The sequence below is a fragment of the Oncorhynchus nerka genome, linkage group LG4, assembly GCF_034236695.1.
Source record: "Oncorhynchus nerka isolate Pitt River linkage group LG4, Oner_Uvic_2.0, whole genome shotgun sequence".
Classification (NCBI taxonomy): Eukaryota; Metazoa; Chordata; class Actinopteri; order Salmoniformes; family Salmonidae; genus Oncorhynchus; species Oncorhynchus nerka.
In genome coordinates, this window is record NC_088399.1 from 47,532,620 (window position 1) to 47,556,447 (window position 23,828).

At 43.2% G+C, this 23,828-nt stretch overlaps 1 protein-coding gene across 1 annotated transcript; it reads right to left on the bottom strand.

Annotated features, from left to right (window-relative positions):
* Positions 1 to 876: 876 nt before the first annotated feature.
* Positions 877 to 19,780, bottom strand: LOC115127730 (kinesin-like protein KIF2A). Its single transcript, XM_029657347.2, has 20 exons — positions 19,617 to 19,780; positions 17,345 to 17,439; positions 16,269 to 16,397; positions 16,073 to 16,127; positions 15,221 to 15,352; positions 14,619 to 14,719; positions 10,913 to 11,008; positions 10,728 to 10,785; positions 10,432 to 10,594; positions 10,122 to 10,212; positions 9,936 to 9,999; positions 9,739 to 9,830; positions 9,393 to 9,535; positions 8,881 to 9,196; positions 8,348 to 8,415; positions 7,983 to 8,114; positions 6,236 to 6,380; positions 5,237 to 5,338; positions 3,347 to 3,482; positions 877 to 2,971 (listed from the first exon to the last, which is right to left on the bottom strand). The coding sequence occupies exons 1-20, from the start codon at positions 19,678 to 19,680 to the stop codon at positions 2,886 to 2,888; spliced, it is 2,268 nt and encodes a 755-aa protein (XP_029513207.1). The 5' UTR covers positions 19,681 to 19,780; the 3' UTR covers positions 877 to 2,885.
* Positions 19,781 to 23,828: the final 4,048 nt, after the last annotated feature.

Genomic DNA, 23,828 nt, shown 5'->3' on the forward strand with positions numbered 1-23,828 from the left:
ACCAATTCTGTGCAGGTGTTACACGTGGTCTGCCACTGCAAGGATGATCAGCTGTCCGTCCTGTTTCCCTGTAGCGCTTTCTTAGGCGTCTCACAGTATGGACATTGCAATTTATTGCCCTGGCCACATCTGCAGTCCTCATGCCTCTTTGCAGCACGCCAAAGGCACGTTCACGCAAATGATCAGGGACCCTGGGCATCTTTCTTTTGGTGTTTCTACCCTTTACAATGAAGATCTGTGAAGTTATTTGGATTTTTACGAATTATCTTTGAAAGACAGGGTCCTGACAAAGGGACGTTTCTTTTTTTGCTGAGTTTATATTGTCAACTCAGCAAAAAAAAGAAATGTCCCTTTGTTCAAGGACACATTCAATTTCTGTTTGTCACATGTCTGTGGAACTTGTTCAGTTTGTCTCAGTTGTTGAATCTTGTTATGTTCATACAAATATTTACACGTTTAAGTTTGCTGAAAATAAACGCAGTTGACAGTGAGAGGACGTTTGTTTATTTGCTGAAATCATGTCAACCCCTATTATTTTAGAGTGAGACCATATAACTTTTTGTTGTTATTTTACTTCTGAACTAATTTAGGCTTGTCTAAACAAAGGGGGTGAATACTTATGCAACGACTATATTTTAGTTATTTAATTTGTAAAACTGTTTAAAAAAAAATGTAACTTTGACATTATGGAGTATTGTGTAGATCAATGGAAAAAAAATGCAAATAAATCTATTTCAATCTATAGGCACGGTATATGTTAAAATAAAGTTAGTCTACCACCCCAAAAAAATACATACAATTGTTGTGACTGGAGATTGTGGTCTGTAAGGATGTCAACGTCTGAATAATTGTTGTCAGAACACATACAGCAGAAGGTGCAGTCAGTCAGGTGGTTCTTTATTCTTTAAGCCAGGCAGTTACATCTGATGCACACATCAATTTTCTTCAGGTACCGTAGTCAAGTTCTAGTTACACTGCAGCAGCTAGGTCCAAACTCAGTCCTTTTCATCACTATACATCTGCACCTCCATATTCCCTTTTATAAACAACTTTAAAATGGGATGGGGGGAGAAAAGATACTTTTTTTATTTCTTCAGTTAATAGCACATTGATTGCCTTGTAAACAAAACGGACAGATACAACTGCGACTGGGCTTGTCAAGAGGCAGGTTGGTACATATAAATATTTATCCTAGCAAGTAACACAGAGCAGTTTTATACAAGCTAGTCATTAGAAGCATTTGTACGACAGTGTTTCCCCAATATTCTTAGGAGAGGCACAATATCCCTCAAAAACATCAGAAGGTTGAAGCCACTGAACATTTCAACCAGTCTTTTTAGACGTGAAGGGTGGCCCACCTTGCCTAAGAAATGGTTGGGAAAACACTGTTGGAGAAGGTCATAAAGAGTAGTGCATTTATGTACAGTAGCACACGAGTGTGCAGTAGGTTTATGTAAGAGATAATCAACAAGGGGCTATGCGTTCTGTGAAAAATAACGCGCTAGCGGAGTGGAACTGACCTTCCAGAGAACGCATAGAGCTCGAGTTTATTATCCCTTTCATACAATGGTTATAATTTAACACATTTGCCGCTGGAAATGTGTTCAACATCCACTGAAGTAGCTAGCAAGTTTACTAGAGAGCTGCAGTAGTTGCCTTGGTAACCAAACAAACATACTCGCTGGTTTAGCACAACAAACCATCAGTCCTAGCTTACAGTTATGAAAATCCAATTCAACAATGCCAATAATGTTTTCAATTCGACTTTTGCTTCCAAAAGCAGCTCAAACATAGAACACGTGAGAATGAACTATAGCCATTGAATTCTACCGTGCAGATACATGGGGAAATAATGCACGCTCTAGAATGCCCTTCAAGCCAAACAGAAATGAGTATTCAACAACTCCAATAAAGTACAATCACAGCTGGTTTGTGCATGCATGCATCTGGTTGGCTCCCAGACCAACACATTATCACTTCCTCAACCTATATAGGCTACATGATCAGAACAGGTGGTCAGAAATGTATTTCCTACTAAATCAGTGTTTGTTGCTCTTGGTCCTGGAGAGTTGAATACAGTGTGTGCAGGCTTTTGACCCAACCTAGCACTAACACATCTAATTCAGCTGATCACGGTCTTGTTGATTTGTTGAGTCAGGTGTGTTCGTGCTGGGCTGGAAAGAAAGCCTGCACACACTAAAACTCTCCAGGAGCATGATTGAATACGGACGGTAGTTAAGTTACTAAATAAATACGTTGTTTTGATTCTTAAAATTGGCTGGAGGTAAAATCGATCATATCTTACAGTTTGTCTTATAAAAAGGTGCATAAAAGAAATCCTTCCCCCTTTTCTTTGTTTAAATGAAAATCCGTCAATAGTTGTTTCACCACATAGATACATTACCCATGTACAATACATGGAAATAAGAGAGAATCTGTCCTCGGTTTAACAGATGGATAAATGGATGGATGGAGGATATTTACAAGCAGCAATGAGAGCCTGTACATAGAGAATAGGGCAACACCTCATGATCCTTCAATCATAAAATACATCATAGCATGGATCTTATTTAGGTCTAAACAAATGACTAAATAATTTGCTTGTACAGTTGTTTCCAGATGTTTTGTGCTGTGACCCCCTATTTCTTTTAATGCCTTTAAATGTCAATATGCCTCTCTGGACAAATGAAACAATGCTTTAGGCCACAACCCACATTTAGATATCCAAAACCCAGTACCGCAACGGGCCCCGACCATCTTTTAGGGCCCATGGCTAAGGACATCAGTTATGTCATGCTTATGACAGTCTCAAGTAGCCTTAATGTCAGAGGGTTCCAGTTAAGTGTTGAGATTAGTGATGTGTGTACGTGTTTGAATGTGTGTGTCTAAAGAGCGCGGGGCCTCTTGGGGTTGATCTGTTTGCTCGCCTGCTCCTCTTCCTGGAGCGTAGAACGGAAACCCTTCACTTTGTCTGAGAGAGGGAGGGAAAGAAAGAAGGGAAGAGAGACGGGAGAAAAGGAGGGAGGAGAGAGGGGCGTAAAGGAGGGAAGAGAGAGGAGGGGGGAGAGAGTGGAGGAGAGGAGGGGGAGGAGAGGGGGAGAGAGGGGAGGAAAGGAGGGAGGAGAGGGGGAGAGAGGGGAGGAAAGGAGGGGGAGAGAGGGGAGGAAAGGAGGGGGAAATATGGGAGGATGGAAAGTAAGAGAAGGTAGAGGCTTAGATATAATCAGTAACAAATGCTATGAAATGTCATCTTGTTTCTTACTTCCAAATAACATGACATGAATCACAATTCATTTAATGATTGCTTACTTCTGATTTAGAATCAGTTATTAGAATCCCACATTACCTCTGAGCTCAATGAGGATGTCTATCTTCTGATCCAGGATCTGTTCTAGCTGCGTGGCATAGGAGTCTACGTCATAGTCCACTTCCTCTGTCATCTCCAACAGAACCTTCTCATCCTCCAGCCAGCGGATAGACTCCTGCACCGGACACAGACGGGAACACACACAGAGAATGAAACTCCTACTCTGAACTAATTTATAAAGTTTTTTCAGGACCCTGTCTTTCAAAGATAATTTGTGAAAATCCAAATAACTTCACAGATCTTCATTGTAAAGGGTTTAAACACTGTTTCCCATGCTTGTTCAATGAACCATAAACAATTAATGAACATGCACCTGTGGAACGGTCCTTAAGATACAAACAGCTTACAAACGATAGGCAATTAAGGTCCCAGTTATGAAAACTTAGGACACTAAAGAGGCCTTTCTACTGACTCTGAAAAACACCAAAGAGAGATGGCCAGGGTAATAAATTGCAATGTCCGTACTGTGAGACGCCTAAGACAGCGCTACAGGGAGATAGGACGGACAGCTGATCGTCCTCGCAGTGGCAGACCACATGTAACAACACCTGCACAGGATCGGTACATCCGAATATCACACCTGCGGGACAGGTACAGGATGGCAACAACAACTGCTCAAGTTACACCAGGAACAGCACAATCCCTCCATCAGCGCTCAAACTGTCCGCAATAGGCTGAGAGAGGCTGGACTAAGGGCTTGTAAGGCCTGTTGTAAGGCAGGTCCTCACCAGAAACAACGTTGCCCATGGGCGCTGGACCAGGCAAGACTGGCAAAAAGTGCTCTTCACTGACAAGTTGCGGTTTTGTCTCACCAGGGGTGATGGTCGGATTCGCGTTTATCGTCAAAGGAATGATCGTTACACCAAGGCCTGTACTCTGGAGCAGGATCGATTTGGGTCACAGCATCATCGGACTGAGCTTGTCGTCATTGCAATCTCAACGCTGTGCTTTACAGGGAAGACATCCTCCTCCCTCATGTGGTACCCTTCCTGCAGGCTCATCCTAACATGACCCTCCAGCATGACAATGCTAAAAGCCATACTGCTCGTTCTGTGCGTGATTTCCTGCAAGACAGGAATGTCCGTGTTCTGTCATGGCCAGCGAAGAGCCCGGATCTCAATCCCATTGAGCATGTCTGGGACCTGTTGGATCTGTGAGTGAGGGCTAGGGCCATTCCCCCCAGAAATGTTCGGGAACTTGCAGGTGCCTTGGTGGAAGAGTGGGCTAACATCTCACAGCAAGAACTGGCAAATCTGGTGCAGTCCATGAGGAGGAGATGCACTGCAGTACTTAATGCAGCTGGTGGCCACAGCAGATACTGTTACTTTTGACCCCCCCTTTGTTCAGGGACACATTATTCAATTTCTGTTAGTCACATGTCTGTGGAACTTGTTCAGTTTATGTCTCAGTTGTTGAATCTTGTTATCTTCATTCAAATATTTGCACATGTTAAATTTGCTGAAAATAAACGCAGTTTACAGTGAGAGGACGTTTCTTTTTTTGCTGAGTTTATTAAGAAGCAAAGTGTAAAGAAGCATTGTTCTTGTTTGGAACAATCTGTTGTCTGCATTTGACCTAAAACAGCATGAAAACTTATAGTGAATCTAACAGCAAGGAGAAGGAACTGTGCTGATCGAGTGACATGTTGCAAGGCTTGTTGTGTGTGGGAAGCAGCCACAAGAGCAGAAAGGAGACAACAAACGGAATAAACTATAAACACGGACATTACGCAGCTGAATGGCATTTCAACATATTGTATGCAATATGGATCCCTTGCAATATGGATTTTGCACATGTTAAAATTGCAATTTCGATGGCAATTTGATTCATTGTGCAGCCCTACTCTGAACTATATGTGTGTGTGTGTACCTGAAACACAGCTCGGTGGTCTTCCAGCACCTGTTCCTCCATCTCCACCAGCTGAGACACAGCCTCATGAAAGGTAAAGAGCTGGGGGGACACCTCCTCTTCCTGGAGAGGAGGGGAGAGAGAGAGATGCCGACGGAGGGAGGGGTGAGAGAGGGAAGTGGGGGTTAGAGAGAAGGATAAAGAGAAAGAAAGAGAAGAGAGATGGAGAGAAAAAAAAGAGAACAGAGGAAAGAATACTCTGAAGAACCACACCCTTTTTATTTGACAGTAAATCAGTGTATAAGCCAGTATGTACAGTGCCCTCCACTAATATAACCGTGGTAAATATGAGCAAAACGGGCTATGAATTTTTTTTATCCAACTGTGATTGCTTGGGAGTTTTTTTTGGGCCACTTTAACCATCCTCCTCAATGTGCGTGGGGTCAATATAGACACACATCCTCTTCCAGGCCGATTGTTAACCACACCAGCTGCTTTAAACGTCTTAATTATTGCCCTGATAGTGGAAATGGGCAGTTTCAACCGTTTTAAGGTATTTTCTTATAGCCATTTCCTGATTTGTGCAGCTAACAACCTTTTGTCGCACATCATTACTGTATTCTCTGGTCTTTCCCATAGTGATGGATGACTATGGGAACTTGGCCTGTGTGTCACCTCATATTTATACCCCATTGAAACAGGAAGTCATGGCTTACCACTTAAGTGTTCCTAATCACTCAGGTGAACTTAAAAACATAACATTTGAATGGGAATATACTTAAGTTAGATTTTACTCATGAGACTTTCTAGGGGTGCCAATAATTGTGGCACATATGTTTCTGAGAAAAATATTTAAAGGTTAGATTTTTGTGAATATTTTGAATGAAAGACCAAGAGGATAAACAGCAAAGACCTTTTTTTCACAGGCCGTTTTGCTAATATTTGCCAAGGGTGCCAATATTAGTGGAGGGCACTATACAGGGGTAACTGGACAGTAGGTGTATGTGTGTGTTTTCTTACGTTTTGTTCACAGAGCAGTTTGAGGTCATCCCTCTGAGGGGAGCTGCCGACCCCCCACTGAGCCTCCAGGACCTCTAGCTGGGTGACGCTGTGTCCTCCCCGCCCCTCCATCATCACCCCTGGGTCCACCGTCAGCTCCTTCACCCTGTCGATGCACACAAACACCACACACAGACACACAAGAACACACATGTGCGCGCACACATACGCAAGCACACACATTAGTAGTTTTCTCTGACCACATGATCTGACCTTTTGATTGGTTAAAACAGTCAATGAACCAATGGGAACGAATGGAGACATTCTTAGGCAGGAGTGTGAAGGACAAGCTGGGAAAGAAAAACATGAAAAACAAAAAAACTGCTTCTGAAATGAATGTATGAAAGAGTTAAACATATAAGCATGCCACAATTCAGCAATGACAAACTGAAACTGAAGGTTAAAGGTCATGAACAGTCAAAATCATGTTTATCATGAAATGCATGATATTTGAATAAAAACAGATCAAAGTGTGAAAAATGACTGTCGCTTCTACATTGATAAAGTTTGATCATAAAGTTACTGGTCCCCTCCACCATGTCAAACACTTGGATTCAGGCGGCGGGATTAATAAGGGTTTAGGGTGACATCACCCTAACTCTCTCATTTTAATACACCAATGGTAACATGATATTCTCTTATCTAATTTAAATAAGTACCGCCTTGTAACCAACATCATCGGAGAAGGCGTATTTTAAGAGAGGCGTGATTTATATAGCTAGATAACTACTCAACTGGTGTCAAAATCTGTAGGTTGTCAGCAAACATAATTAAAAGTTGACCATATTAATCTATTGCAATGATACTTATATTTATGTCTAGTGTTAGCTAGTTACTGGCTAGCTAGGTTTTCAGCCAGCATGGAACAAAAGGGGGGGGTCGCAGTTGTTGCAGTTGTCATTTTAACACATCCGTCAGTGCTGCTGTGAACCATATCACAAGATACATGCCAAACAGGAGATGTATAAAAATCCTTGATGCAATGATTAAATCACTGATGCAAATTCAATGTCGTTTGAGCTGCTTTGTGTATCACCAAATATTCTTGAGATGATTTTACTGCTAAACTGCATCCAAGTTGCTTAACAGAGGTGTTTCAAAGAGCTGTCAGTCAAGGCGAGCTCATGAATATTAGCTCCCCGTCCACTTAGCCTGTCTTTTCAAACTTCCTGGTAGTTAGCCATGAGAAAAAAAGAAAATGTTCTACAATTTGAAGCATTTCTATTCAAAACAAATATTATGGGTGATATTTTAGTCACTCAAAAGGCTATTTTACATGGGAATCAAGAATGACTGTTCGGGACCTTTTAAATAAATTCTATCATCGTAGGTTAAATAAATTATATAAATGAAGAAGAAAAAAAACGGAAACAAGCTGAAAAACTTGAGGCCGTGCAGGTTTGTAGCCAGCAACACTTAAGTCAATGAAAGGGGTACTTAGGAGTAAAAAATAAAGGCGTAGGTAAAAGTTTCCCCTAACCCCTGGTCCAGGATCAGAGCAATATTTTCTTTATGGCCTGACTGGCCTTATAGTTATTATAAGGTTACAGTTCATCTGATCCTAGATCTGCGGTTAGGAGTAACCTCTCACTGGAGTCAAATGACAGGCAGAGGATGGGTTTGTATGTGAGCTAGTGGAGATCACAAACATAGGAACGAAGAAGATGAAGTAAGTACGGTAGTTAAGAGATTAGTAGAGAGGAGAGACCTGGTGGGAGAGGTGGGAAAGTCATCGTACTCGTAGGTATTAGTGGGGGAGAGCTCAGCACGACTCCCCCCTCCACCACCCTGCTGCTGGGAGAAGGGGATGTCTGATGGGCTGATCCCAAACTCCTTCACTCTGGAGAGGGAGAGAGAGACACACACACAAAGCGACCGAGAAGATCCCGTCAGGATAAGGTCTGATCATACATTAGAGGGTAAATGATTTGTCTCGAATCAAGAAGAGGGAGTGAGACGAGATATAGAGGGGGGGGGGGAAGGTTATTCTGCAATGACAACTTGAATTAAACTTCTCCCTTAACAACCAACAGTCGTTGGTGAGATGTAGACAGTCAGTCAGCGTGGTCTCACCTGTTGGCGTATCTCAGAGTGTTTAGAGTGTTTTCACAGGAAGCCATTCCAGGAGATATAGTGGCAATCTGTGGGGGGAAATAACAGTTACTACATCGTTAGAAAATAATCATAATCGTTGGTGCTTAATAAATAAACATCGAACCAGGCAGCTCTGAAGACCAGGAAGTGTTGAAGGGACAATCCTACATCCATTTTTGGACTTATACATTAATTATATATATAATTATGAATAATATAACTTCACGAGTTTAGTACCCCATCAGAACCCAAAATATAAGCTTGTTTTACTCTAAACAAAGTAAATGTAAACAAACACTGTATAACCTCAAAACATGGTTAAAACTCTCATTTTGATATCATGGATGGTCAGTCCTTGCATCAACAGATCTGTCTATGAATTTGAGAGTGGTTACATTTCTCCAGCCCCACCCCTCAGCTTTTTAGCGAAACGGGGCGGAGAAAACGCCATTGTTATTGTTTCAACTGCTGATCGTCACTTTAAAGGAGATGTATGTACAGTATTATCTCACCATGCAGGTCCTTGAATTCTCCCCGATGAAGGAGTCTCTGAGAACCTGGGTCAGCTTGCTGGCTCTGAACGGGGTGTGGGGCTTGTTCCGACCCAGGGCTCTGATACACTCCTTGAGCGCCAGCAGGCTCTTGTTGATCTCGGCTCCCTCCAGGCGAGTCTGGCGGTCAGCGCTGGACGTGTCGGCCCCCCTCTCGTTCCCCGCCAGGTCGATCAGCGAGAACTTGCCGTGCATCTTCCCTCGCCGCCTCAGAATGATCTGGAACACAGCGTGGCTACGGGACGAGTGGGCGTTGGCCGAGGTCTGACCTGACGTCCTGGGAGAGAGCGAGAGAATGAGGGTGGAAGAGGAGGAGGAGCGAGAGATGATAGAGAGGGGAGGGAGGGAGAGTAAAGCAGCAGGAAATGACTGGTAGGAATAACATCCATATCAGATCTTTAAAATAAGGTAACGCCAGTCAATTAAACCATCCCACTCCACCCCTCCTTCCTACTCGCCCTCTGTGGTTTTACCTGCAGCTGTTTCCAACCTCTATGAGTTTGAGAACGTCTTCAGTACATTTGACGTCTCTCTCCTGCAGCCCCACCACCTGCACCTGCTGCTTCCCATCCTCCAGAACCCTCAGCTTGGCTTTCCGGTTCAGCAGGTCAAACACCTAGAGAAGCGCAACACAACCACGCGGCCGGGTTAACACAACCACAACCGTCCTTCGGCCCACGCCGTTTGGCATTGCGGTTCAGCAGGTCAAACACGTACAGAACCACAACCACGGTCACATAAACACAGTCGCCACCCTCCAAGCTTCACGGTTCAATATAGGGGGTTTGTAGATGCATGTATTGTGGTGACTCCACTTGCCTTCCCACTGTAGATCTCAAAGAAGGTGGCGTAGACATTGAGGTCCAACTTCTTGTAGTTCGGCTTCTTCAGCATGAGAAACACGTCTCTCGCTGCAAAGAGAGAAAGGGCTTCACTGAAGAGACACAGCTTCACACAAACACGCAGAAAGGAGCACGTTTTGAACTAAAGAGAGAGACATGGTGTAGTGTTCGTACCAGCCAGTGCGTAGATCCCTTTAGAACAGTCTTGGTTCTTCCCAGAGAAGTCTCCTCCCATTGTCTGAAAGGGAAAGCAGTGAGCTTATCTTGCTAGATACAGGTTGCTAGGTTACAGCATTATCAAGTTAGCGTTCAAGTGTTAGCCGACACGCGCGGGAAGAGATCATCATCGGTACCACTCACATGCGTTTTCCCACTTCCTGTCTGTCCGTAGGCGAAGCAGGTGGCCATTCCCCTCTCAAAGATGGTCTCCACCAGTGGTCGGGCGGCGAACCTGGGGACAGGGGGAATGAACGGTTGACCACAGTAAAGATACTCTAAATTACAATATTATATTTTCAACTCACACTTTCAAATAAACCGTGTTATGTCAACGGGAGTGTTGACACACAGACACACATCTCCAGTTAGAATTCTTCCCAGTGCACGTGATCATTTGTGTTCTTGAAAAACGTACCTCCGCACCACTTGGGAGTTGAGAAGGGAAACTTACCGGTAGACCATGTCGTTGTCTGCGCTGTCGTCAAAGGTGTAATCGAAGCGGAAGGTCTGGTTCTCCAGGTACCTGGTCAGGTCCACCTTCTGCTTGGGCTCATGGACCATCACCACGTCCTTACTGGGGATGGTGATCACATCCAGGTCCTTCATAGTCAACTCTGGAAGGGGGGATCATGTTTCCACAAGAACGTGTGAGGAGTGCGATGCTTATGCTGCTGCTAAACCTCTGCATGTAAAAGACCATGTAACCCGAAAGTTGGTGTGCCTGCGTTCGATTGATGAAATGTGTACCTTTTTTATTGAGGGGCCGTGCTCGTACACACACACATATCCTGTGCTCCTCATCGATCTGAAAGTTGAAACAATGTCATACAAGACATGATTTAGTTAGTGGCCAACAAAGACGTGTCACCACTCTATGAAAATAGACCTGCGCCTAAGCAGTTTTAGCAGACAGATATAGATATAAAACGTACCAGATCAGCGGTGGTTAGAGGCCTGTAGTCCAGACTGGCTCTGAAGTCTCTGATCATACACATGATCTCATAGTTAGGCACAGTGACATCTACCTCCTGGGAGAGAACGGCACAGTCAACAGTGTGTGTGTGTGTGTGTGTGTGTGTTAATGAGTCGTGGGTTACCGCAGTCCCCGCGGATATATTGTGTGGAGGAAGGGCAGGTTGAATAAAGAAAAAACAATGTATCATTCTTGTGCAATTTATACCTTATATGCTACATTGAGGATTTTCTTTCATTATTTTAGGCTATCTGGCATTGGTGCACAAGCCTTAGCTTTAGGCCCTAACTGTACACGCGCCAAATAGACTACACTCCAAAAACAAAATGCTTTTGGGAACGCAGTGATGATTGTGAGGCGCCAGAGTCACAAGACGGGGTCTTCAAAATGGGCCTGTGGCACGTCAGGGGAACTTAGCCTACTGTTCAGATGGGTTAAATGGAAAGTGAAATCTGGACACTGACTGTAGGTCTATAACCTCTCACATAGCCTTAGTATCAACTCCTTCAGAATCAAGCATTTCTTGCAGTAAAATTATACACCAAATGTAAGCCAAATTTTGACTCGGGAACAAGAGATACGTGATTTATTTCGTTCAGCATTTTATCCCGGTCCCTAAACGTCTTTGCTCCACGAAAGAATCCGAAAAGACAGAGAAAATGTTACCGATGTCAACTAGATTGAAGCATTCATTCTATCAATCTATGACATTATTCTAGTGAGCAAGGGTAAATTTAGTCTTCTAGGGCAACACATATTGACAGAAGAGTCAACTAACAAATAACCTACCAAATTGTCAGAAATTATAAGCAGAAACATACACAATATTTACAAAACCACACCTGTTGCTGATAGGTGTATAAAATCGAGCACACAGCCATGCAATCTCCATAGACAAACATTGCCAGTAGAATGGCCTTCCTGAAAAGCTCACAGACTTTCAACGTGGCACCATCATAGGAGGCCAACTATCTAACAAGTCAGTCGTCAAATGTTGCCCTGCTAGAGCTGCCCCAGTCAACTGTAACTGCTGTTATTGTGAAGTGGAAATGTCCAGGAGCGGCTGAGCCGCAAATTGGTAGGCCACACAAGCTCACAGAACGGGACCGACAAGTGCTGAAGCGCGTAAAAATAGTCTGTCCTCGGTTGCAACACTCACTATTGAGTTCCAAACTGCCTCTGGAAGCAACATCAGCACAAGAACTGTTCGTCAGGAGGTTCATGAAATGGTTTCCATGGCCGCACACAAGCCTAAGATCACCATCCGCAATGCTAAGCGTCGGCTGGAGTGGTGTAAAGCTTGCCACCACTGGACTCTGGAGCAGTGGAAACATGATCTCTGGAGTGATGAATCACGCTTCACCATCTGGCAGTCTTGACGGATGGATCAGGGTTTGTCAGATGGCAGTAGAACGCTACCTGCCCCAATGCATAGTGCCAACTGTAAAGTTTGGTGGAGGAGGAATAATGGTCTGGGGCTGTTTTTCATGGTTCGGGCTAGGCCCCTTAGTTCCAGTGAAGGGAAATCTTAACGCTACAGCATACAATGACATTCTAGACGATTCTGTGCTTCCAACTTTGTGGCAACAGTTTGGGGAAGGCCCTTTCCTCAGCCCCCGTGCATGAAGCGAGGTCCATACAGAAATGGTTTGTCGGTGTGGAAGAACTTGACTGGCCTGCACACAACCCTGACATCAACAGCCAATGATAATTTGGAATGCCAACTGCGAGCCAGGCCTAATCGCCCAACATCAGTGCCCGAACTCAGTAATGCTCTTGTGGCTGAATGGAAGTAAGTTCCAGCAGAAATTTTCCAATATCGAGTGGAAAGCCTTCCAGAAGAGTGGAGGCTGTCATAGCAACAAAGGGGGTCCAACTCCATATGAATGCCCATGATTCTGGAATGAGATGTTCGACAAGCAGATGTCAACATACTTTTGGTCATGTAGTGTACATACTTGCGAAGGTATTCACCCCCCTTGGCATTTTTCCTAATTTGATGTCTTACAACCTGGAATTAAAATTGATTTTTGGGGGGGTTGTATCATTTAATTTACACAACATGCATACTACTTTGAAGATGCAAAATATGTTTTATTGTGAAACAAACAATAACACAAAAAAAACAGAAAACTTCAGCATGCATAACTATTCACCCCCCCAAAGGCAATACTTTGTAGAGCCACCTTTTGCAGCAATTACTGCTGTGAGTCTCTTGGGGTATGTCTCTATAAGCTTGGCACATCTAGCTACTGGGATTTTTGCCCATTCTTCAAGGCAAAACTGCTCCAGCTCCTTCAAGTTGGATGGGTTCCGCTTGTGTACAGCAATCTTTTAAGTCATACCACAGATTCTCAATTGGATTGAAGTGACTAGGCCATTCCAAGACATTTAAATGTTTCCTCTTAAACTACTTGAGTGTTGCTTTAGCAGTATGCTTAGGGTCAATGTCCTGCTGGAAGGTGAACCTCCGTCCCAGTCTCAAATCTCTGGAAGACTGAAACAGGTTTCCCCCTGGAATTTCCCTGTATTTAGCGCCATCCATCATTCCTTCAATTCTGACCAGTTTCCCAGTCCCTGCCGATGAAAAACATCCCCACAGCATGATGCTGCCACAACCATGCTTCACTGTGGGGATGATGTTCTCAGGTTGATGAGGGGTGTTGAGTTTGCGCTAGACATTGCGTTTTTTTGATGGTCAAAAAGCTCAATTTTAGTCTCATCTGACCAGAGTACCTTCTTCCATATGTTTGGGAAGTCTCCGTCGTGCCTTTTGGCGAACACCAAATGTGTTTGCTTATTTTTCCATTTAAGCAATGGCTTTTTTCTGGCCATTCTTCCATAAAGCCCAGCTCTGTGGAGTGTACGGCTTAAAGTGGTCATATGAACAGATACTCCAATCTCCGCTGTGGAGTTTTGCAGCTCCTTCAGGGTTATCTTTGGTCTCTTTGTTGCCTCTCTGATGAATGCTTTCCTTGCCTGGTCCGTGAGTTTTGGTGGGCGGCCCTCTCTTGGCAGGTTTGTTGTAGTGCCATATTCTTTCCATTTTTGAATAACGAATTTAATGGTGCTCCGTGGGATGTTCAAAGTTTGAGATTTTTTTTATAACCCAACCCTGATCTGTACTTCTCCACAACTTTGTCCCTGACCTGTTTGGAGAGCTCCTTGGTCTTCATGGTGCCACTTGCTTGGTGGTGCCCCTTGCTTAGAGGTGTTGCAGACTCTGGGGCCTTTCAGAACAGGAGTATATATACTGAGATAATGTGACAGATCATATGACACTTAGATTGCACACAGGTGGACTTTATTTAACTAATTATGTGACTTTTGAAGGTAATTGGTTGCACCAGATCTTATTTAAGGGCTCCATAGCAAAGGGGGTGAATACATATGCACGCACCACTTTTCCGGGGGGCGTTTTGTATAATTTTTTCAACAAAATATGAAAAACGCCAAGGGGGATGAATACTTTTGCAAGACACTTGTCGATCAGGCGAAAGAAAATCCTTCACCCCATGTCAAAAGATTGTTCCACTGTCTCTGCTGACTGTAGCCTACAGGCATTTTCTATATTAGCGGGTTAGGGTTGGGTGCAGGCATCAGATTTATACTTTATCACATATTCAGTAGTCGGGCGGTTGTGGGTGAGCAAACTGTGACCCTACCTGTGCCTTCTTCTCTCTCAGCTCCTGTTGTTGCAGCCTCCTTCTCTCTCGCTTTTCCTGCAGTTTCTCCACCTCCTTCACACAGTTGGATTTCCGCCGCGCTGATCCCGTACAGAGTAGGAAAACACAATTATCAAAAAAGAATCTAGCATAAATGTATAATAGTGGTCCATTTTCATTTCTACTGTCCCTATTTCAATATACTTCAAAGCTCTTCAGAGGCAAATACACAACAAAAAGATTAAACCATGAGCGCTAAGCTACACATTCAATAAGCTCATAATAAACCCCCCCGGCCGGCCGGAATAGAGCGCAGCTCAGTGAAAGAGCTATTCTCCGGCTGCCTCTCTGTTCTCTCAGCAGTACAGCTGGGCTAATAGGCCTGTCTGTCTGCCTGGGCGCATTAGATCACTGGTCATGTGTCCCATCATCGTAACCCACCAGACTCAACATCACATCTCATCGCGGCAGAGAGCTCCAATCGGAGATTTACAACAACAACAAACAAACAAAAACGACTAGTTGTTAACATGGCAAATGTATTTCACAATAACCAGGACTATTATAGCGACACAAAGCTGCAGTGTGTCTGTGTGTATTACCGTTCTGCTGCTGTTGTAGTGTCATTTGCTGTGTCTGTAGGGCTGTGAGTGCTGCAGGTGGGGGTGGTTCTGGTTGGCTCTGCTGGTGCTGTATCTGACTGGGTCTGGCCCGCGTAGTCCCCACCGCTGCAGCTGGAAAGACACAACATACAGGACATTTTAGTCACGCATGTACATTTTGTTTAGTACATTTACATGTAGTACATGCCATATTGTCTTTGGGCATCTCATCTTCTTATTGATGGCTTTTTAAATTCCGAACAGGAGTAATGACAGTCCCATATCGGTCGTCCTCAGGTGATTTGTCAGTAAATGATCTTGACATGAATATGCTATCTCTCCCCAGACCCTCTCTCTCCTTTCCACCTGTGTATTTATCTATTTTCGACTGTTGCTACAGATCTCTCTCTCTCTCTCTCTACAGATACCAAGGTCTCGCTCTTCCTCTCTCGTCTCTCTTTATCTCTCTACTGATCTCTCTGTCTCTCTCCCTCCAGATATCACAGTGTCCGAGGGGTATTTTCACCACGTATTCACAGATGGCACACCTGTTGCTTCTATTGAAACAGAAATAGAGATCTATTACTCTCGTGGTACAGTGGGTCAGTAGGATGTTATGTAGCAAGCCTGGTTAAACCAAGTGTACACCCAACATGGCACCCTATTCCATGCATAGTGCACTGCAGTTGACCAGAGCCCTATGGGCCCTGTTGAAATGCAGTGCACCATAAAGGGAATAGGGTGCCATTTGGGACACCGACGTAGTCTCGCGTTGACAGACTTCAAAAGTCTCGTCTTTGCTCAGGAACGTGAGGAGACTTGGAGATCAAAGTTCTGTTGAAGCTGCCTTGCCTCTGTTTTCTCTTGCTGGGGTTTCAGTCTTGGGGGGTGCTATTGTTCGTCGGTTCTACAAGAGACAAAATAATACCATATGAACGTAAAGAAGCAAATGGGACACATGAAAATAGCCAACACTTTCCCATGATTAAAGTACACTGTACAGATGTATGGCTTTTGGCCACAGCACAGTACACTATAAGAGAATGACCTTGGGTGGCTTGATTTGTTTGGCAGCAGAGGCGATAGAGGTGGCAGGAGGGGGGGTCTCAGGACTCTGTACTGCCTCCTCTTCAGGGGCCACATCTGGGTTCAGAGCAAATATGCTCTCCAGGTCAATCTGCATGGGAAGAGGGTGCAACATACTTTCCAGCCTCTCCAACCTAATGTGTGTATGTATATACACTGAGTGTACAAAACATTAGGAACACCTTCCTAATATTGAGTTTACATCCCCGTTTACCCTCAGAACAGACTCAATTCTTCGGGGCAAGGACTCTACAAGGTGTCGAAATTGTTCCACAGGGATGCTGGCCCATGTTGACTCCAATGCTTCCCACATTTGTGTCAAGTTGGCTGGATGTACTTTGAATGGTGGACCATTCTTATTACACACAGGAAACCGTTGAATGTGGAAAAACCCAGCAGCGTTGCAGTTCTTCCCACACTCAAACCAATGTGCCTGGCACCTACTACCATAACATGTTCAAAGGTGTGCCATTCACCCTCTGAATGGCACACCTACACAATCCATGTCTCAAGGCTTAAAAATACTTATTTGACCGGTCTCCTCCCCTTCATCTACACCGATTGAAGTGGATTCAAGAAGTGACATCAATAAGGGATCATAGCGTTCTCCTGGATTCACCTGGTCAGTCTATGTCATGGAAAGTGCAGGTGTTCCTAATGTTTTGTCCGCTCAGTGTATATCGGAGGGGTTGGGTGAAGAAAAAAAACGGAAGACAAATGAACATCTCGTATGGAATAATAAAGTAATCTCTTAACTCAGGAAAAGACAAGAATGTCACACATGTGCAGTGAGATTGATTAACAATTTACCAGTGACATTTAAGAAGTGAAATAGGCTACCATGTTAAAACGTGTAATCCGAAAGGAGGACACGCACGCACAAACAAACACACACACATACACACACACAAACTACTAAAAAGCATCCGTAGTCAAGCTGATTTGCTTTGTGTCCTAAAACTTTCAACGCTCCATCTGGTACAAGCTGATAGGGGGTCAGACATGACTGATTAACACACACACACACACACACAGTACCTCTTTCCCTTTCGTATCTCCATTCTCTATCCATTCCACCGTGACACTCTCGTTGTCTTCATTCAGTGATGTGACCATTGCCTGGTGGATTCGACCTGCAAGAAACATGTTATAAACATATACCAGTTTCAGTGTAGACTCCTGCAGGTTAGAGAACCATGACATGATGGATTTGTGACCACATGACATGATGGATTTGTCCTGGCTGCCATAGATGGGAGAAAACAGTTGTAGACTCATACGGTCATACACTCTGGCTATTGAAATTCAGCCAATGACCACGACACACTAGATCACACTGACCAAAGAGGATGACGATGAGACCAGCCAAAATTGGCCAGTATGGGCAGAGGCCTTCAGTAGCAGATGTGTCAATAACCCTGGATCTGATTGGTTGACATTTAAAAAAGCTTCACATGCATGTCAACATTTGACTGCTTCAGGGCATTTTGTTATGTTACCGTACATGCAAAATGGTTTGTTTCCATAATGTTTCTAGTGTCATGTCTCATTCTAAATAGCTAAAGCTCTTCTCTTATGGATGAGCCCAAATTACTACAAACATTTAAAAAATACAGTCACACAGTTGGTTGAGCAGATAATTTAATTAAATCAAACAAGACAGGTTCATTTCTGCAGAATCACTAAGCGTGTGTCTTTTGCTAGTCCTTCCCTGGAGATAGAGCAGATGAGAATTAAATAAATAGCAACTGAACACTACTCACTTTAGACTAGCAAGGACTACTATGTAAAGAAGTAGCTAGTAGGCTATTGTTAGTCAGTGGCTAGCCGACTAAAACTCAACCATTTACGATGGGGTCAAGCGGCGACTAGTGTGGGAGAACTGGACTTCCGATGTCACATAAAAATACGTTTTTTAATCAAAAACTATGGATTTCAGCACCCAAAGAATAGCCCGCAATTACACATGACAGGAAATGGGGGAAAACTGATAACAGATTAATAACATTGTAGTTACTCAACAATACTAACGTAATTGACAGAGTGAAAAGAAGGACAGAATAAAAAATATTCCAAAACATGCATCCTGTTTGCAACAAAGCACCTAAGTAATACTGCAGGACATGTGGCAAAGCAATACACTTTTTGTCCTGAAGACAAAGTGTTATTTTTGGGCAAATCCAATACAACGATTACTGAGTACCACTCTCCATATTTTCAAGCATAGTGGTGGCTGCATCATGTTATGGGGAAGCTTGAATTTGTTAAGGACTGGGGAGTTTTTCAGGATAAAAAAAACAAACAGAATGGAGCTAAGCACATGGAAAATTCTAGAGGAAACCCTGGTTCAGTCTGCTTTCCACCAGACACTGGGAGATCTTTCAACAGGACAATAAACTAAAACTCAAGGCCAAATCTACACTGGAGTTGCTTACCATGAAGACAGTAAATGTTCCTGAGTGGCAGAGTTACAGTCTTCACTTAAATCAGCTTAAAAATCTATGGCCTGAAAGTCTGTACTGAAAATGGTTGTCTAGCAATGATCAACAACCAATTGTTTTCATATTTTTTCACAAATGTTAGAATTTTTATTCCACTTTGACATTACAGAGTATTCTTTGTAGATTGTTGACAAACAAATCTTAATTAAATCAATTTTAATCCCACTTTGTAATGCTTCAAAATGTGGAAAAATGAAGGAGTATGAATACTTTCTGAAGGCACTGTAGTACGTGTAACATAATGTAACTCAGAGCCATGATCAAGGACTAGGCTTAAAGGAGAATCGCCATATTCAACGTTTCCTGTAAACCCAGATTCTGGTTCAGAGCTGAACGGTCTTCTGTGACTATTCCCATTAAGACAGTTCACTAAACGATATATACGGCTGAATCCAGTATCATTACCAGGCAACCAGCACGGCCTATAACCGCACAGGTGGATGCATCCCTGCCAATATAAATCATTAATCCCTGTTAGCCAGCCGGCTAGCTTCACCCAGTAATTGAGTAAAGGCTACAACTTGCTGGCTATAGCTACGCCATTCAAGGTAATAATAACCGATTTGATTGACTGCCGCTGTGTCAGACAGGGACCATGACAGTAGGATGAGAATGGGTCTAGTACCGGGTACAGATCTCTATGCCATTGCTAGGCTAGGTATCCAACTCAGCACCCTGCCTGACTGGCTAGGCGCTGCCTTGGAGCAACAAAGATGATGTAGCTAACGCGACAGCGCCTCAATGAAAAATGCATCTTTATCTAGCTAGCTAGCGGACGAGCAGGAGAGAGAAATATCTCTCTGTCTTACCATCACTCCGTTTGATTTCCACGTAAATGCCGATGAGGATCTTTCCGAAGACAGCGACAGCCATCCCTCATGTGTGTAGTATGTGTGTGTATGGCTGTAGTATGGGGTGTGTATTTGTTTAATTGGAGGGGGACCAAGTCGCGCCGCAGAAAAGAGAAACCGGGAGGAGGTCAGGAGGATAGAAGGAAGCAGTGCGCATGCGCATAGACTACCTCTCTCCATCACAGTGGAGACGCATCCAAAAGCGAGTTGGATTTTATTTTTGCTTAGTCTTCTAGCTAGCTACACTTGCTATATTTATGCGATTTTCTGTTGATGTGCCATTGGGTGAAAAAGCAGCACGCTTAAATGTGTTCATTGTAAAATAAGAGGCTTATCGGGACTAATTCTATAAATGCGTTTAATTCACGATGTGTAACCAATGATTGAGTAATAGTCGATAAGTATAACATGTTTTATTATAAATGTTTATAATTCGAATAATTATTATATGTATTCATAAATATGATAATAATTCATACATTTAAAAAAATGTTAACACATGGTTGAATGCTCTGTTTTGATTTAAATGTTAAAGGCCCAATGCAGCCATTTAAAAAAAATCTATATCAAATCATTTCTAGGTAATAATTAAGTACCTTACTGTAATAGATTTCCATTAAGCAAGAATTTTGCTAAGACTGTCTGGGAGTAGTCTGAGTTGGGAGGGGGAAACTGAAAACTAGCTGTTATTGGCAGAGAGGTTTAGAACTCTCTTTGTATTGGTCTATTAACCAATTTACCGCCTGGTGATGTCACCATAGAAAGCCGAAACTCCCACCCATGCAAGCCTGCTGATTAGAAAATTGTATTTTTAACCATCAAGATTGTAGATTGTATTTTCAAGCAGCAACTATCAGGAAAGGGCATTGATAAAACATGTTCACACGTTTACAGTGTTCGTTTCATCAGCTGTTGTACAATATGATATAAAACACAGGAAACATAATTTTTACTGCACTGGGCCTTTAATCTCCTCTTGTGTTCACCTGCACTTTATTGTTCTGAAAACCAAATCCAGAACACCCACTAAACACGGACCGACACAACGTCTTTTTTTGGTGCAGTCCGGATCGGCCTTGATTTCAACATCCATGGACCAATCATAGACATCTATGTTTCACAAGTTTGGACAGCACAATGCAGTAGAGCACAGTAGAGAAAAGTAAAGTATAGTTCAGTACAGTATAACGTACTCTACTGAACTAAACTGTACTGTACTCTACTGAATTAAACTATACTGTACTGTAATGTACACTACTGTACTCTACTCTAGTGAATAAAACTCTACTGACCTGTACCGTAATGTACTGTGCTGCTCAAACTTGTGAAACATTTCTGTAACCGTCACTGAGAACATTATTGTAGTTGAAGTGGTCTGTTGCTTTATTCTGTCGTTTGGACTACTTTGAACATCATCGCTGCCAGTTTTGAAGCTTTTGATAAAGCTAACATAAGTGTGTGACAGATAACAGCAATAATAAATATAATATTTTGCAATCTTTACTTGGCCCCTCTTTCCTATATTAAATGGATAAAAAAAGAATATTAGTGTGACACAATGCTTACTTCATTGAGAATGTTTGTGCAGTTGAAATTTGGCCATAGAATCAATTACCAAAACAAGACGTATTTTCAACACCTGTAAATGATGTCTTTTCACCTTTCATTCAGAACCTACAATGAATCTAACGTCAATGTCTGGAAAATATGTATTTTAGATCCATATTGTGTGCCTCGCAATAGCTGCATGGGAGGAACAATGTGTCTGCATCTCAATCAGTGATGCAGTCATCATTACACACATGGTCTCAGAATGCACCATTGTTTCTCCGTATGAGGGGCTACAAAGAATCACATTGTAGCGTAAGCAACAAAAAACAATACCACAACTGTCATTATTAAGTAGCCTGGTCAGCCGCTATAGTGGGCGCAATGAATCTCCACTATCATCTGGGCATAATGTGACCAGCTGGTAATATAACGTTACATTCGAGCGGTCTGTACAAACACATCCTCAATTCAGGCTGCAAAGACATCGGTGTCCTCCATATCTAGCTTTAATGGCGTGCCGCCGAAAATAAAACAGGGGAAATATGCGTACTGTTTTAATAAAAACAATTTTCCAACGACATTCTCGGATTTTCACACAACTTCCGGATGTTGCACACCGCGTCCAGCCAATCAGGTTACAACAGCCGGTTGTTTACCCCTGGCTAAACATGGGGCGCAACATCGGGAAGTAGCATTAGGAAATAGCATTAGCCACCATGCCTTTGAAGCCTGAATGGAGGATGTTTTATAACAAACCGGTCATCGGGGGACATGAGTATGTTACCGGCAGGGTCATTTAAGCCCTGACGATAGTGGAGATCCATAGCGGCCACTAGCGGCTGCGCAGGCTAGTCAACATTTTCGTAAAAACAGCTATTTTTTTCTAGATCAAGTTGTTTTCCACAGACAGTTAAACTCTTTTCACATTGACTGTTGGAATGGATAATTACCTCTACTTATTTTCATCAAGTTAAGATCAACAAAAGAGAAAGTTGAATGGGGCTACTTTAAAGTATGTGCAGGGTTTTGTGAGCAGTGCAGTCAGATCATGTCATTCCCACGTTGGACCACACCACAGCAGCAGAGGGCCATCTAGGAACCATCTCTCTCCTGGGTCATGTTTAAATAGTTTACAAATGCATCCTATTCTCACATACACTGTATCTGATTGGGAGATTCCGCCCAGAAAGTGAGAAGTGAGGGATGCATTTTTGAAAGTATATAAACAGGTCCATTACTTGTATTTCACATGTTGCATTTCACGTTTCACGTTTTGTTGCTGAAGAAAACTATAGTTTGGTGAGTTGCTGGATAGTTTTGAGCTGTTGTAAATCTAATACCACTCATTAATATAGGTCAAACAGTCACAACCGAACACACTGTTAGTCACTCTGTGGATGATGATGGTGCATTTCCAGTGACTCCCAGCCGAGCGGTTAGAGTGTTGACAGTAACTGAATGGGTCTGGTTCAAATACCTGAGCCAACCAGATGTAACATCTGTCTGCAGTATGTACGCTTGAGCAAGGCACTTAACCCTAATTTGCTCCTGACCCTGTAAAAACAACACATTTATCTGGTGTATGTGACAATATATTTTATACATATAAATAAGACATCTGTTAGGGAAGCACGCAGCAGTAACACAATCCCTCTTATAACCAGCCCTGAGTGGCAGCTGTCACTTCTACACGGACAGCACCACCATCCTTTCCAAAAGATGAATTAAGCTGCCTCCCTCTCTCTCTCTGTCTCTCACTCTTCCTCTCTCTCTCGCTCTCTCTCTCTCTCTCTATCTCTCTCAAATACACACACACACCCTGCCTCTCTCTCTCCCTCTGCCCGTCAGTGCAGAGGGCACATCCATTCCCCAAGGTGTCGGCCAACGTGGTCTGGGCTATCTGTTTCCCCAGCAACCACGTCCCTTGCTGTCAGCAGTGAGGGACTAATTTCTGTCTGTTTGCTTTGGATCCCATAGGACCAATGAGGACACAGTACAGCTTAATGGTGTTTGATGATTGTTCTTTGTGTGTTTATAGGAGGGATGTGTGTGTGTGTGTGTGTGTGTGTGTGTGTGTGTGTGTGTGTGTGTGTGTGTGTGTGTGTGCGTGCGTGCGTGCGTGCGTGTGTGTGTGTGTGTGTGTGTGTGTGTGTACAATATCATAAATGGACATGAATTTCCTTATGATCAAAGGAAGTACTTAACAAATACACCATTGGTACCAAGTCATATTCATGACATTATCATCCCTGTTCCCCAAGCTGATTCGGGCTGTAAACCCATCTGTAAGCTGTAAGCCCATCAGCTCACAGCATCCTGCCATGCATAGGTAATTTGGAGATCATTCACATTATTGTACGTACCAATATTTCATGTACTGCAGGGAGGGATCGCTGGGAGTCTCTATTTTGCAGTCATGGATCATTTGTGATGCAAGCAGACAGTGCATATGGAGATCCCTTGAAGGGGGTCTGAGAAGGATTTGGGGATCGCTCAATTCCCCCTCAACCAGCCTCCTCTCTACTCTTCACTTGAACAGCACAAGCCTCACTCTCAGGCTGTAATAGCCTCGCTCTTTATTTTTTATTTTTTTATTTTACCTTTATTTAACTAGGCAAG